This window comes from Diaphorina citri, unplaced genomic scaffold (assembly GCF_000475195.1).
Source record: "Diaphorina citri unplaced genomic scaffold, Diaci psyllid genome assembly version 1.1 scaffold191, whole genome shotgun sequence".
Lineage (NCBI taxonomy): Eukaryota > Metazoa > Arthropoda > Insecta > Hemiptera > Psyllidae > Diaphorina > Diaphorina citri.
The window spans coordinates 109,947-122,559 of NW_007377628.1; the positions used below are offsets into that span (position 1 = coordinate 109,947).

The following is a 12,613-nucleotide window of genomic DNA, read 5'->3' on the forward strand; positions in this document are numbered from 1 at the left end:
CCTCTCGTTTGAGATTTCAAAGTAAGGCTCCGCACAGACCAAACGGTCCCCCTAAAAATTCAAAGCTACAGGTTTTCCCATTTTTCCAATAAGTTGAGCTTTCGAAAAACTTGGGTGAGACTTTTTGAACACTCTGTATTATTTATTCCTGCTGAGATCCATTCTAAAGAAGAAGAAAAAACTCTTTGTTTCCTAGTTATTTTCTTCAAGATGTTCTAAATGAATTAAGAGAAGTGATTTACACAACCACTTAAACCGAAGCAAACTTTTCTATTAGAGAAGAAAGAAGTGTATTTACTTTGGTGAGAGCTTACCTATGTTATAGTTCTTCTATAGTCTATACCTAAAGCTTCAATACATAAGTGTTATCAATAACTTTAACATAATTGGGTTCCAGTATTAACATGGGTACTAAAAAAATTTAACAAGTGAGAAAATGGATCATGACCATTTCTGTTTAAAATTCCAACACCACAGAAGAGAAGAAACTTGCCAATATTTCTATAAGTAGTCATACTTGTGCAACTTTCATCGTCCGACATCGACATTACGACTAACATTAACAATGTGAAGGACACAAAACAAACATAAAGGTAACTTTTGCGGTTTATAAAAATTCAAATTTAATTCATACAAAATTTGCGAAATAAATCTAAATTAAATACCAATTCAAAGAATTTCCTCTTCTCATAAGATTCTTGTTAAACTTAATCTCGGGTATTGCATACATCGAAAATAAAATTAAAAAGTTCAACTTAAAATAAAATATTTGAAATTAAAAACCTAATATAAAGCTCTAAAATTTGGGATGTTATTTGGAGTATTTTGCCTGGAGTAGCAGTCGAAGGATGAGACACAGAAAGACATGATTGGCACAATTTCACACCATGCGGAGTTCTATAGGAAATTTGTAAGCAAGGAGATATTTTGATTCTAAGTACGAGTCCAAAATTATTACAAAGATTCCTTAATTTTGGACAAGTTTACTGACTTCCACAAACACAAAGGTCATTGACCTCCACAAACACAAAGGTCACTACAAAAACAAAGGTCACTGACCTCCACAGACAAATAGGTAATTTACCTTCACAGACACAAAGGTCATTGACCTTCAAGGACACAAAGGTCATTGACCTCCACAGACACAAAAGTCAATGACTTACACAGATAGGTATGTAAGACACTAACCTTCACAAACACAAAGGTCACTGACCTTTACAGACACGAGGGTCATTAAACTTTACAAACAAGTCTCTGACCTTCACAAACCAGTCACTGACCTTCACAAACAAGTCCCTGACCTTCACAAACAAGTCCCTGACCTTCACAAACAAGTCTCTGACCTTCAGTCACAAAGGTCATTAACCTTCACAAAACAAAGGTCATAGACCTAGCTCATGTCATTGACGCCGGCAGCGATCAGTTGCCTCGACAACCAGTCCAGGCCCTCATGAAGGCCTTCCCCACTCTGAGCATTACAAGCCTGGATGTGCCAGCTTCGGCCACAGCATAGCTTGTACAGGTCGAACGCCTCCGTAATGCTCTCCACAGTCTCACAGCCCGGGATATCCTGCAATAGAAAATTTACTTTACAGCTGACTGAACACTAGATAGGTTGCAGAGATTGAAGGACAGCTAAGATGCACAAGATAGATTGAGGATGCATGATGAGATTGAAGGACAGCTAAGATGCACAAGATAGATTGAAGATATGAAGATGCATGATGAGATTGAAGGACAGCTAAAGTGCACTAGATAGATTGAAGGACAGCTAAAATGCTCTAGCTGGATTGAAGGACAGCTAAGATGCACTAACTAGATAGATTGAAGGAATGCGAGGACGAGGAAGAATACGATGAATATTGGCAGCAGATAACACATTAAATCGAAATGAAATCTTCCCTGTATTGACCAACAGCAAACAGTAAAGAATCATTTGTAAAACATAACTAAGAGTTGATCTAGCCCAAAACTGCCCCTACCTAGTGTTCAAATTTTACGAAATCCAAATTTTACAGACTCAACTAATTTCGCCAGGAGTTTTCCCAGGTTACCAACCTAGATATGTTATGATGAGGGTATCACGAGATATTGAAATATTATCTTGATAAATTAAATTAATTTGATGAACTAAATTAATAAATTGAATTTGATGAATTGAATCTCTTACTCTTTGTTTCATTAGTAGATAGGTAGAAGACATCTCATCAATTTGTAAGTCAAATTGTTTAAGTGACAATCTTGGAGTATTTGTCCAACTCTGGACACATTTTTACCTGTTTATCATTCTGAGCTGCAATATATTCATTCATAATATGTTTATCTTTAAGAAGTAGGTAGTAGGTAATAGAAATCTTACCTGTTTATTAGCTAGAAGTAGTAAAGCAGCATCCTTCAGTTCTTTCTCTGCTATCAACTTGGTAAGTTCTGCCAGGGCTTCAGGTAATCTCTCCTTGTCCGCAGAGTCTATTACAAATACAACCTGGGAAACAATATGTAGGTATGTAGTTTCAGGTGTCAAAAAAGCCAAATCAGCAAAACCGGTTTAATAGTTCAAAGTTCTACCTGTTAGTGACGAAGTCACTGGTAGGTATTTAGTGTCATAATGCATTACTTACCTACCGACTTGAGTGTTATTATTATTTTTTCTAGCATTACCAATATGTAGGTAAGTATTTTCAAGTACATACAAGTATTTCTCCAGGTGTAGAAGGTAGACAACTCCATTTCTAGGGACTCTACTTTGAATAAAGTAGTACAAGCATTCTATTATCAGTAAGGTACATGCTGTTCTGTCCTATTCTTCCGTTCAAATCTAATCTATTCAAATCAAAGTTACTGGTGTTCTTCTTGTCAAATTTATTCTATTTTACTTACCGCCTGCGTGTTCAAATAGTAATGTTTCCACAGGGGCCGCAGCTTGGGCTGCCCTCCCACATCCCAGATGGTAAATTTAAGGTTCTTGTACTCCAGGGTCTCCACATTGAACCCTATAGTTCCCCCTGGAGCCATGAATTCGTTCTGTTTGAGTTTGAACAGGACCGAGGTTTTACCAGCGCTGTCCAAACCAAGGGTGACTACGCGCATCTCCATCTTGGGCCCAATGTGCACCCGGTTATCCTGAGGGAGGAAACGAAGAAGAAGAGCCTACTGTAAATGTTCTGTTACCAAAAAAAGAAAGTATTTGTAAGAAAAAAAAAAAAAAAAAAAAACGGCCTCGGTGGTGTAGTCGCTTGCCTGGTAAACAGGAGGGCGTGGGTTCAATCCCAGCCGAAAATATGGAATTGTAAATTCGATATGATTTGAGAATTTGACCACAGTAATAGTAATAGCCTACTGCTAGAGTAAAGGGACTTTTCGGTCCTATGCGAGCAGTATAGGACCGAAAAGTCCCTATGCGAGCAGCAGCAGTACTATTGTTATTGTTAGTATCATTATGAAGGTATTTTTCAAAGCCTAGTTAGCTTTGAGAGTAGCTCGTCTACCTTCTGAGCGCTAGGGCGCGGGTTCGATTTCCGCCCGGGGCGGATCTTATTCTATACAGATCAGGTTCGTTCTCGGAACGGCTGACTTTCTCATAACCACTACGTTACCACGGCAAATAGGTACTCTACTATTTTTTTTTTATTTATTTACATGGTAATACTCTACTATTTAAAAATTTCAAACAGAATTTTGGGTTCTGTTTATTACAAACAAGTTTTCTCTTTTTTTATATAAAGAGGTTTGACAGAGGGAACTGTAACTGCTATGGTCTTATCGTCCCGAAATCGAAGAGAGAAGGAAGACAGGATAGGAAAAAGCCAGCCGTTCCGAGAACGAACATTATCCCATCAGGATAAAATCCACCCCGGGCGGGAATCGAACCCGCGGCCTAGCGCTCACAAGGCAGACGCACTACCAACTAAGCTAACCAGGCTGGCAAGTAGATAATTTGATTAGTTAGTTTGCAGTTTTCTCTACTTGTCTCTCGTCTAACTTTCGAACCAACCTAATTAAAATGATAAAAGATATTTTACGCCTCCTGAAGACAGAAAACAAGTTGCAAGGAGAACAATGATTTTTATTTTCGACTCGAAAGTTAAAGGAGAAAGTTCAGTTAGACGTGTAATAATTAGCTCGATGTAATTAATTAGAACAACTTTCACGTGTAGGCGGGGGAAATCAGAGCCTAGCAAATTAATTAAAAAGTTTTTTTCTTAAAATTAAATCTTAACGTGTTGTGTTTAATGTGTTCAGTCAGTTGTGAGCATGAGTGTTACCTGTGCTTGTAGTGATCTGAGTTTTGCCTCATACAAAAGGGCAAGGGTTCAAGACCCATCTGGTGACCATAGACCAGGGTTGTCCAACCTTAGGGCACCCGAGGGCCGCAAGAGACCAAGGTAGAGAGTTGGCGGGCCGCAAAAACTCAACTCACGGGGGGGGGGATGGCCTGGTGGAATGTAATTATAATTGATGGTACCTAGAACTATGAAATTTGTAAGGTAAACTGGGATAATTTTTATAAATTCGAAAATTTTCATGCATTAATTTTTTATTTAGTATATTTACTGTTATTTCCCATTTTCGTTCAATTTTTTTAGGCGGGCCTTCGCAGGCCGCAAAAATGAGCTCGCGGGCCGCGGGTTGGACAAGCCTGCCATAGACCATTGAGCCTCGCCGAGACCATAGCATAAAAAATACTCAGCTCAATTTCTCGATTTTCTGCGAGGGTTGTTACTATGGTCAAGGCTCCATCGAGGACGCTTCTATTCATAAGCATGGTTTGTTTATTTTCTTTTTGCTCGGTACCAGGTGAGGGTCAATGGTCGATTCTCCGTTGTGGACGTCTACTTACGTACTCTTGTGCTTACCTTAGTGAAAGTAATAGGGATACAAGGATCCGGATGAATTTGTTCCGGCGTGAGTTCATTAAACAGGGTGTCATATTTTTCGATGGTCTCGATGGCTTCTTTGATTTCACGCCCCGACGTCAAAACTCTAGCGTCATCCTGTAGGATCATTTGCTCACATTTCAAGTACAACTTTGCTACCTGGAAAGCCGGAATGGATAGCAAAATTTAATCAAAGCAACATTTGAATGAAATTCAATCGAACTGTTGATATTTCGTAGAATGTGCAAGCAGAAACAGTCGTTTAACTTGAAGAGGTTTGATAGAGGGAACTGTATTTTCTGAGGTCTTATCGTTCCGAGAGCGAAGAGAGAAGGAAGGTAGGATAGGAGAAAGCCAGCCGAACAAACTTTATCTATTGAGGACATAGTGATTAAAGACTAAGTTTAACTCAAATTGTGACCCCAGTCATTAATGAACCACTAGTATCTCACCTCCTGAAGCCAGAAGCCCATATCATCATGGAGTTGTACCAAACAGCCTAGTCTCTCTCTCACGAACATATCCACAGCGCTCGTAGCGGCCGCTTCCTGAACTAGCAGACTTTCCCGCAGGTGATTGAAGTAGGCGTGAACTTTGGCCCGCGCCTGATCCCCTGTGCCAGGCTCCGTGCCTGAGGGGCCCGTGTTGCCTTCGATTTTGGACACCACTAGATCTGGAGGAACAAAAGGTGTGTAGTGGTGATACATTTTGTATTACGAAGGAGGTAGGTATTCACAGAAATGACAAAAATCATATCAAGTGCTGTGCATAGGTCAGAGTCATGTGTGAATGAAGCTTTAAGTACTCAATAGGAGTCATTACCTCCGAACTCCAAGGTCATAGATGATGAATTTACAACTATCTTTACCAGTTAAGAAAGCATTGTACATAGTTTCACTCGTTATTTGATCACTAGTATCATTTCGTACATTCGTATAAGCGTAACCCATCTTTTGGGGCAGTTGCCCCTACAACTAAGCCTCAGAGTGGGCTTTTTGTGAATGGAGTTAAGCTACTAGTATCATTTTTTTTTTTCTTATAAGTAGGATGTTCGACCTTTATTTATTTTATTTTTTAATTGCACCATTCCCGCTCCATCTTCACACTCTATCAGTCTCATCTTCCCTCTTGATCCTCTCACTCTCATTGATATTGCTCGCACCACTGAAATCTGTACCTTTACTTTCAACCATCCCAACACCCATGAATATGACTTCGCCCACTTTTCGCTCAACTTTCCTAACCTAACCTAGTATCATTAATTTTTTTTTTTTTTTTTTTTTTATTTAAGAAAGGTTTATAGAAAAAATAATTATCATCATTATTGTTATTGACAATTTTTTTTTTAAATTAAGCAAGGTCTATAGTAATAACTAAGAATTGTACAATATTAAACCCATAAAATAAACGAGACCTTGTTTAGACTGCTGGGGTAAAGGGACTTTTTAGTCTCATTCGAGCAGGATAAACAAGGTATATTCTATTCTATTCTATTAATTACAGTTCTATATGTAGTTAAGTACTCACCCACAGTGTTCACACTCTCCGTAATCTCCTCGATGAGGTGCTGCACATTGCTCGACGCGTTCTTCACGTAGCTTCTCAAATTCTCCGCCTCGATCTCAACCAGAGCGTGTTTGTGCGTCTTGTGCCGCCCGTAGTCCTTGCATATGAAGCACATCAGGGGCGGATACTGGGCCGATGTCTGACAATGCTCCTCAAGACAGATGAACTCCGCGATGTTTGTCGGATGTGACGAACAGAACGGCTTCTCGCGCGGTTTCTCGGACAGCGGAATGCGGCGGTGCTTTTGGAGCGTGCGAGTGGCGTGCGAGTCGGACGCGCATTGCTCGCAGAGGTGACTCGCACAGACCGTGCAGTAGAGGACGGCAATGTGCGACTCGTCCTCGTCACATTTGATATGAAGCTGAAGGGAGAAATCACATTTGATATGAAGCTGAAGGGAGAAATCACATTTGATATGAAGCTGAAGGGAGAAACGAGGCAAATGTTATTAGACTTGGTTTGTCGAAGCTCAACCCATCTTTTAGGGCTGTTTACCCCTACACCTAAGCCTCTGAGTGGGCTTTTTTGTAGGTATTTATTAAACTGGTACTTTTCCCTTCCAAGGCTACCGTAAGGTTTTGCCTGGGGGACCCCTGTGGCAATGAACGGGGAGGAGGTGAATGTTCCAAATTATGGGAAGATATTTTTAGTAGGTATATTTTTATCAGTACATTTTGGGGGCCCCAAATTCCCGCAGACTCCACACTTAAGATGAGACTGTTCTGCTTACCTACATGGGATTAAAGAGTAGGAACAATACCGGTTTTATTTCAAATAAACTCACAAACAATACCTATAGGTATTATTTTGATAAACTCACTTTTCTTTCTTTTTCCAAGACCTCAGCACTGAACAGTGGTATGGATTCTGTAGCCTTCTCATCATTCGTCTGGATTTTCTCAATCAATTCCAACAGGGCAAAATTTTTCTTCAAGCCCCACACTCCAGAGTATCCTGTAAAATGCGATCATAGAAAAAGAGGAATATTTTTAACTACATAGAACTGAAAGTTAGAAATCTTACATGAGCTAAGCACAAAATTGTTTGAGTCAGTACTTGATTTAAAAATTTTCTCTAGCCATCCAAGGGGAATATCATGAGCAGGTTACCCTCGGGAAAACAAAAATTGATTTTGTTTTCATTGCATAAATAGGAGCTATGAAACCAATAAGTACACATTCAAATCAAAAGATCTGCTTAATATAAAGAGTTCTTCAAATTCTTACTTACTTAAGTTTATGATGGTAGGGAAAAGAACAAAAGCAGGACAACAGCTCCTATGCTATACTTACCAACTGGAGTAGGCTGCCGATCAAAAGGACAAGTGATGGTATCATCTTTGATAGGTAGTCTCAGAAGACAGGCTAGACAAACAGTATGACCACAATGGAGCAATCGGGGGACTTTGTCACCTTGTGTGAGAAAGATGTCTTCACACACTCTGCATTCTAGTGCCTGGTCAAACAGAAAATTACTGTTTTAAATAAAGGTTTTACATTCAGCTGCTGCTTTACATAAATTGTAGGTAAGAAATTAGAAAATATTGATCTCCTAGTGTGATGAGAAGGCTAGCACTACCTGTGATTTGATAGGCTTGGCTAATATCTAATATGCAGCCAATGCAATGAAGCACAACTACAATTTAGTTCCAAATACTACTCTTAACTACTTACATCACAGACCAAAACTCAAACACAAGTTTTCCTCACAGTGTTACATGATCCATCATGACAAAATACAACACTCTAACACCCACAACATAACAATACCTACACTACAACATGAACACATGCCACTCCAACATGAGTATGGGACAAGGTTCCATGTGTTATGATAATGGCAACTTTGACAAGCAAGAATGTTTAGAAAGAAGGCAATGTAACCAAAACAAAACACCTCAAAATAATCACTTCTGTGTAAATCAGAAACAAAATAATTGCAATACTTTCAACAGAAGTTTAGATGTGTTCAAGCAAAGGGCATGTGCTTTGATGCGACCTCCTCCTCCTCCTCTTCAGTCAGGGGATGTATATAGTATGTTTGACCTTTGTGATAATGAAGTATTGTCTCTTGCTAATACTTGTGGAGAGATCACATTATCTAAGCAATACATAGAAAATGAGGACGACTATGAAGACATGAAATATCAGCAGAAGGAAAAAAAATCCAGGCAAAAAATGGAAAAGAAAAGAGCCAAAGAGAGGTTCAAGCAGTGTAAACAGAAAGCAAAAATGATATTAAAAAAGTACAAAGACCGAGAAAAACAAAGGAAAGCTAGAGAAAAAGAAAATTTTAAAAGATGTATAGATCAGGAAAAGAAAAAAGTAAAGGCAGCAAAAGAAAGAGTGAAATTGGTCAAGAAATGTACCAAAGATAAAAAGAAGGAAAATAAAGAAAAAAGCAAACAAAAGTTGAAAAGGTTGAAAGCAAGATTGAAGAGTAGGTGTGAAGATTTGAAATACCAAAATCCTGATCAACCTGGTGAGGACAGTTGTGATTCTATGGATTATGAAGACCCAACAAATGTGATGGATGAGCTCCCTTGTGATCAAATGGAATGTTTTAAATTAGAGTCAAGAGGTGCAACTCCCAAGTGTGGGTGTAAAACACCACGGAAATGTCAACCTTGTGGTGGAAATAATTCTCAGAGATGTGGAGCTAACAATTCCTGCCAACCTTGTTCCCAATCTTTACAATAAAATATCACATTGGGTAGAGATAACACTTAGATCCTCCAGAATGCTTACATTCTTGTTAGTGTGAGCTCCAGTGGTTATTGACTTTTTAATGTTGGGTTTATTAGGAACAACATGATCTTCTGTGCCTGAGGCTGGAGTGAGATTAGACATGGCTCAACATAACATTCACAAGCTCCAATATGAGTATCTGCAAGAAAAATTAACACAAAATCAATCAAATTTTTCTTCTTTCAGATAAAGCACTTTTAAATTGTTGTAAATGTTGTTTGTTGGTGGTATGAACAACGGTAGGTACTAGTGCTCCCAATTACTCGGGTACTCGAGTACCCGGACTTTTCGAGTATTACTCGACTGTCGAGTAATACCCGAGTATCGAGTAATACCCGGAATCGAGTAGTACGGGTACCGAGTAGTTCGAGTACCCGAGTAGTACGGGTACCGAGTAGTACCGAGTACCGGGTAGTATCGAGTACCGGGTAGTATCGAGTACCGGGTAGTTCCGAGTACCGAGTAGTGTCGAGTACCGAGGATCGAGTAGTATCGAGTACTGAAAGTCGGGCCCCTATAGTGTCCCCGCAGGCCGGATCGATCTTAAATTCTTATGAATGATACCGATTTGGATTTTAAATCATTCTATGGTCGATCGACATCGATTAAAATCCTCAATCATTTCCACAATGCCTAGATATACCTATAGTCTCCCTATCCCCCCCCCTTTCATTCTATTTAGGTAATATCCTTCGATCTAAATTGTATGGACTATGGGTCTTAGTCCTAGTATGGGTTCCAGTCGATGTTGACCGACAATTTGACAGTAGAGGTCTATTTTCCTTTTGGAAACAACCGAATCCGATGGCGCACCATCTTGGATTTCCTATGGTTTAGTACAGACGCTATTTCAGTTTCCCAAAGGGAACCGGTTCCGTTTCAGAAAGAGTAACTTTCTGAGAACCTTACCTTAAGTTCGTAAAATATATGATCCTGACATTTCAGGACATTTCCTGAAGAGAAAATTTATATTCAGGACATTTCAGGTTTTATTATTATTTTTTCCAAAAGGTTTGATAGAGGAGCTGATGTGAAGTCTTATCGTCCCGAAAGCGAAGAGAGAAGGAAGACAGAATACTGAATAGGAGAAAGACAGCCGTTTCCCGAAAGAACATTATCCGTTCAGGATAAAATACGCCCCGGGCGGGAATCGAGCGGGCGGCCTATCGCTCGCAAGGCAGATATGCTACCAATCAAGCTAACTAGTCTGGCTAAATTTCTGTTAGCATATTAGCAATGATTTCTATTACCTAATTACGCCCGAAATAATTTCGGTAAAATGCAGCCTGTCATTCATTTTCATGTCTTGCCTTTAATTTTTGGCCAGTAAAAGCTCAAATTTCAAAAATATACATGAAAATGAACTCCAGGATGCATAGCGGAAACCAATTTAAGGCGTAATTAGATACATCGCTTGCGGAGACCATTTCTAATCCGGACCATTTTACTCAATTCTCATACTTTTTTCGATGTCTCTCACCGTTTACGAAATAACGATAAAGCAACAAGCAGACGAAATTGTTACAATGCCCTACTCGGAACAAGCTAAGTTTTGTTATGTTTCTAACAGTAGGTATACGAGGGTCGTTTGATAAGTTCGTGGACCTCACATAGGACTGAAAAGTCCCTTTACTCCAACAGTAGGCTACTACTATTATTGTGGTCAAATTCTCAAATTATATTGAGGATAAAATTCCATACCTCGGCTGGGATTGAACCCACGCCCTCCTGTTTACCAGGCGAGCACTTCAATACAAAGACTAAGCTATGACAAAAGGTTGATCACTTGATCCTAGAAAATTCAGACAGTAGATCAATTCTCGATATAGGTAATCTTAAAACGAAAGATGATTGTGCGGCGGCGATAGCACGTTGAACGTATCAGCTCCAGATGGATCACGCAAGTTAAGCAACATTACGCGTGGTTGGTTCCGATCTTTTTTTGAGGGCATACCAGGAGTGGAAAAAACCCCTGGCTACATCCGGTATCGAATTTTGAATCTAATCGGGTTTTTATTTTGATTCCCGATTTGTTTAAAAAAAAAAAATAAAAATAATAAAAAATAATAATCATTTGCCCGCACCTCGGAATCATCCATTATAAAAAGCCCATCAAACTCGTCATCAATTGATAGCTGTAATAATAGGAATGTAATGAAACTTGGTGTACCTTCCTAAAACAAGACATACTTTACAGTGGCACGAACTTATCAAACGGCCCGTGTACTTCATGTAGGTATTTCATTTATTTGTACTTAATTTATTTTCTAAACCTTTGATTGATCTTGCAGAAGAAAAACACACACACACACACACACACACACACACACACACACACACACACACACACACACACACACACACACACACACACACACACGGTATATAAAAAATACGGAAGAGCTGAGGTTTCGAACCTTCAATCCTTCACTCCTGAGCTTTGATCTTCACAATTCCACCATCAAGACATTTCATGGCTAGAGAAAATATTATCCCATATAAACTTTCTTCCTACTACTCGACGTTCGACTACTCGAGATACTCGAAGTACCCGGTTTTTCGAGTTACTCGGTACTCGACACTACTCGGTACTCGGAACTACCCGGTACTCGGTACTACTCGGGTACTCGGTACTCGAACTACTCGGTACCCGGGTTACTCGGTTACTCGGTACCCGAAACCCGTACTACTCGCTACTCGGGTATTACTCGACACCATTACTCGATACTCGAGTAGCGAGTAGTTCGGGTACCGGGTAGACCGAGTATTCAAGTGAGCACTAGTAGGTACCATGACCAACTTTTACTTGAGACCGTGGCTACAGTTGGACTTAATTTATTTTGAGAGAGACATAGCATGGGATTGTAGATAGGTATGTATAGGGGTTTAACACTTTTAACAACTTGGGTCTCCTTGTGATTCGGGTCTCCAGATCAAATTTTTAAAAAGTAGGACATTTGGTTCCAAAAACCCGGACATTCCATCGAAAACCCGGACATTTCCAGATTTCAAAATGTTGTATAGTTTGCACCAGTGCCCAGGGTGCAGAGAACACTGCATTTGCCTTCCTTAATCGTTCGTTCTTCTTAACATTCCGATGAAAGCAAACATTTTTACTGGTTTTTTTGATGTTTCATGAATACGAATGTCCAAAATGAAAAGACAATCATTAGTCATGTAAAATACACATGACGAATTGTCAACCTATGTATAAATTGTAGGTATAACCTATGTATAAACCTATCGATCTTTTTTTTTTTTTTTCAAATCTTTTCTCAAAAGAATTAAAAACGCTTTTTAATATTATTGGAGTCTTATCATTGAAAACCCGGACATTTCCCAAATTTTCAAAAATCCCCCCGGACGCCGGACAAACATGTAAAAACCCGGACATGTCCGGGAAAACCCGGACGTCTGGAAACCCTA

At 39.4% G+C, this 12,613-nt stretch overlaps 1 protein-coding gene and 1 long non-coding RNA gene across 4 annotated transcripts in view; one reads left to right on the forward strand and one right to left on the reverse strand.

Annotated features, from left to right (window-relative positions):
• Nucleotides 1-391: 391 nt before the first annotated feature.
• LOC103505712 (E3 ubiquitin-protein ligase TRIM23-like) overlaps nt 392-12,613 on the reverse strand; it is a 15,346-nt gene continuing 3,124 nt past the window's right edge. For 2 of the 3 annotated variants that reach the window (XM_026820984.1, XM_008470068.3), the window contains exons 2-10: nt 9,188-9,326; nt 7,733-7,895; nt 7,261-7,394; nt 6,402-6,801; nt 5,327-5,547; nt 4,854-5,033; nt 2,878-3,120; nt 2,360-2,482; nt 1,391-1,570 (exon numbers count right to left, since the gene is read on the reverse strand). In XM_026820984.1, coding sequence (XP_026676785.1) covers nt 1,391-1,570; nt 2,360-2,482; nt 2,878-3,120; nt 4,854-5,033; nt 5,327-5,547; nt 6,402-6,801; nt 7,261-7,394; nt 7,733-7,895; nt 9,188-9,289 — 1,746 coding nt within the window. In that variant the 5' untranslated portion in view covers nt 9,290-9,326. Of the gene's footprint in view, nt 1,571-2,359; nt 2,483-2,877; nt 3,121-4,853; nt 5,034-5,326; nt 5,548-6,401; nt 6,802-7,260; nt 7,395-7,732; nt 7,896-9,187; nt 9,327-12,613 lie in introns of all 3 variants that reach the window. The other variant, XM_008470067.3, reaches the window with a different exon arrangement.
• Nucleotides 9,297-12,006, forward strand: LOC113465974. Its single transcript, XR_003390535.1, has 2 exons — nt 9,297-9,430; nt 11,974-12,006. It is a non-coding gene; the product is annotated as an uncharacterized LOC113465974 (long non-coding RNA).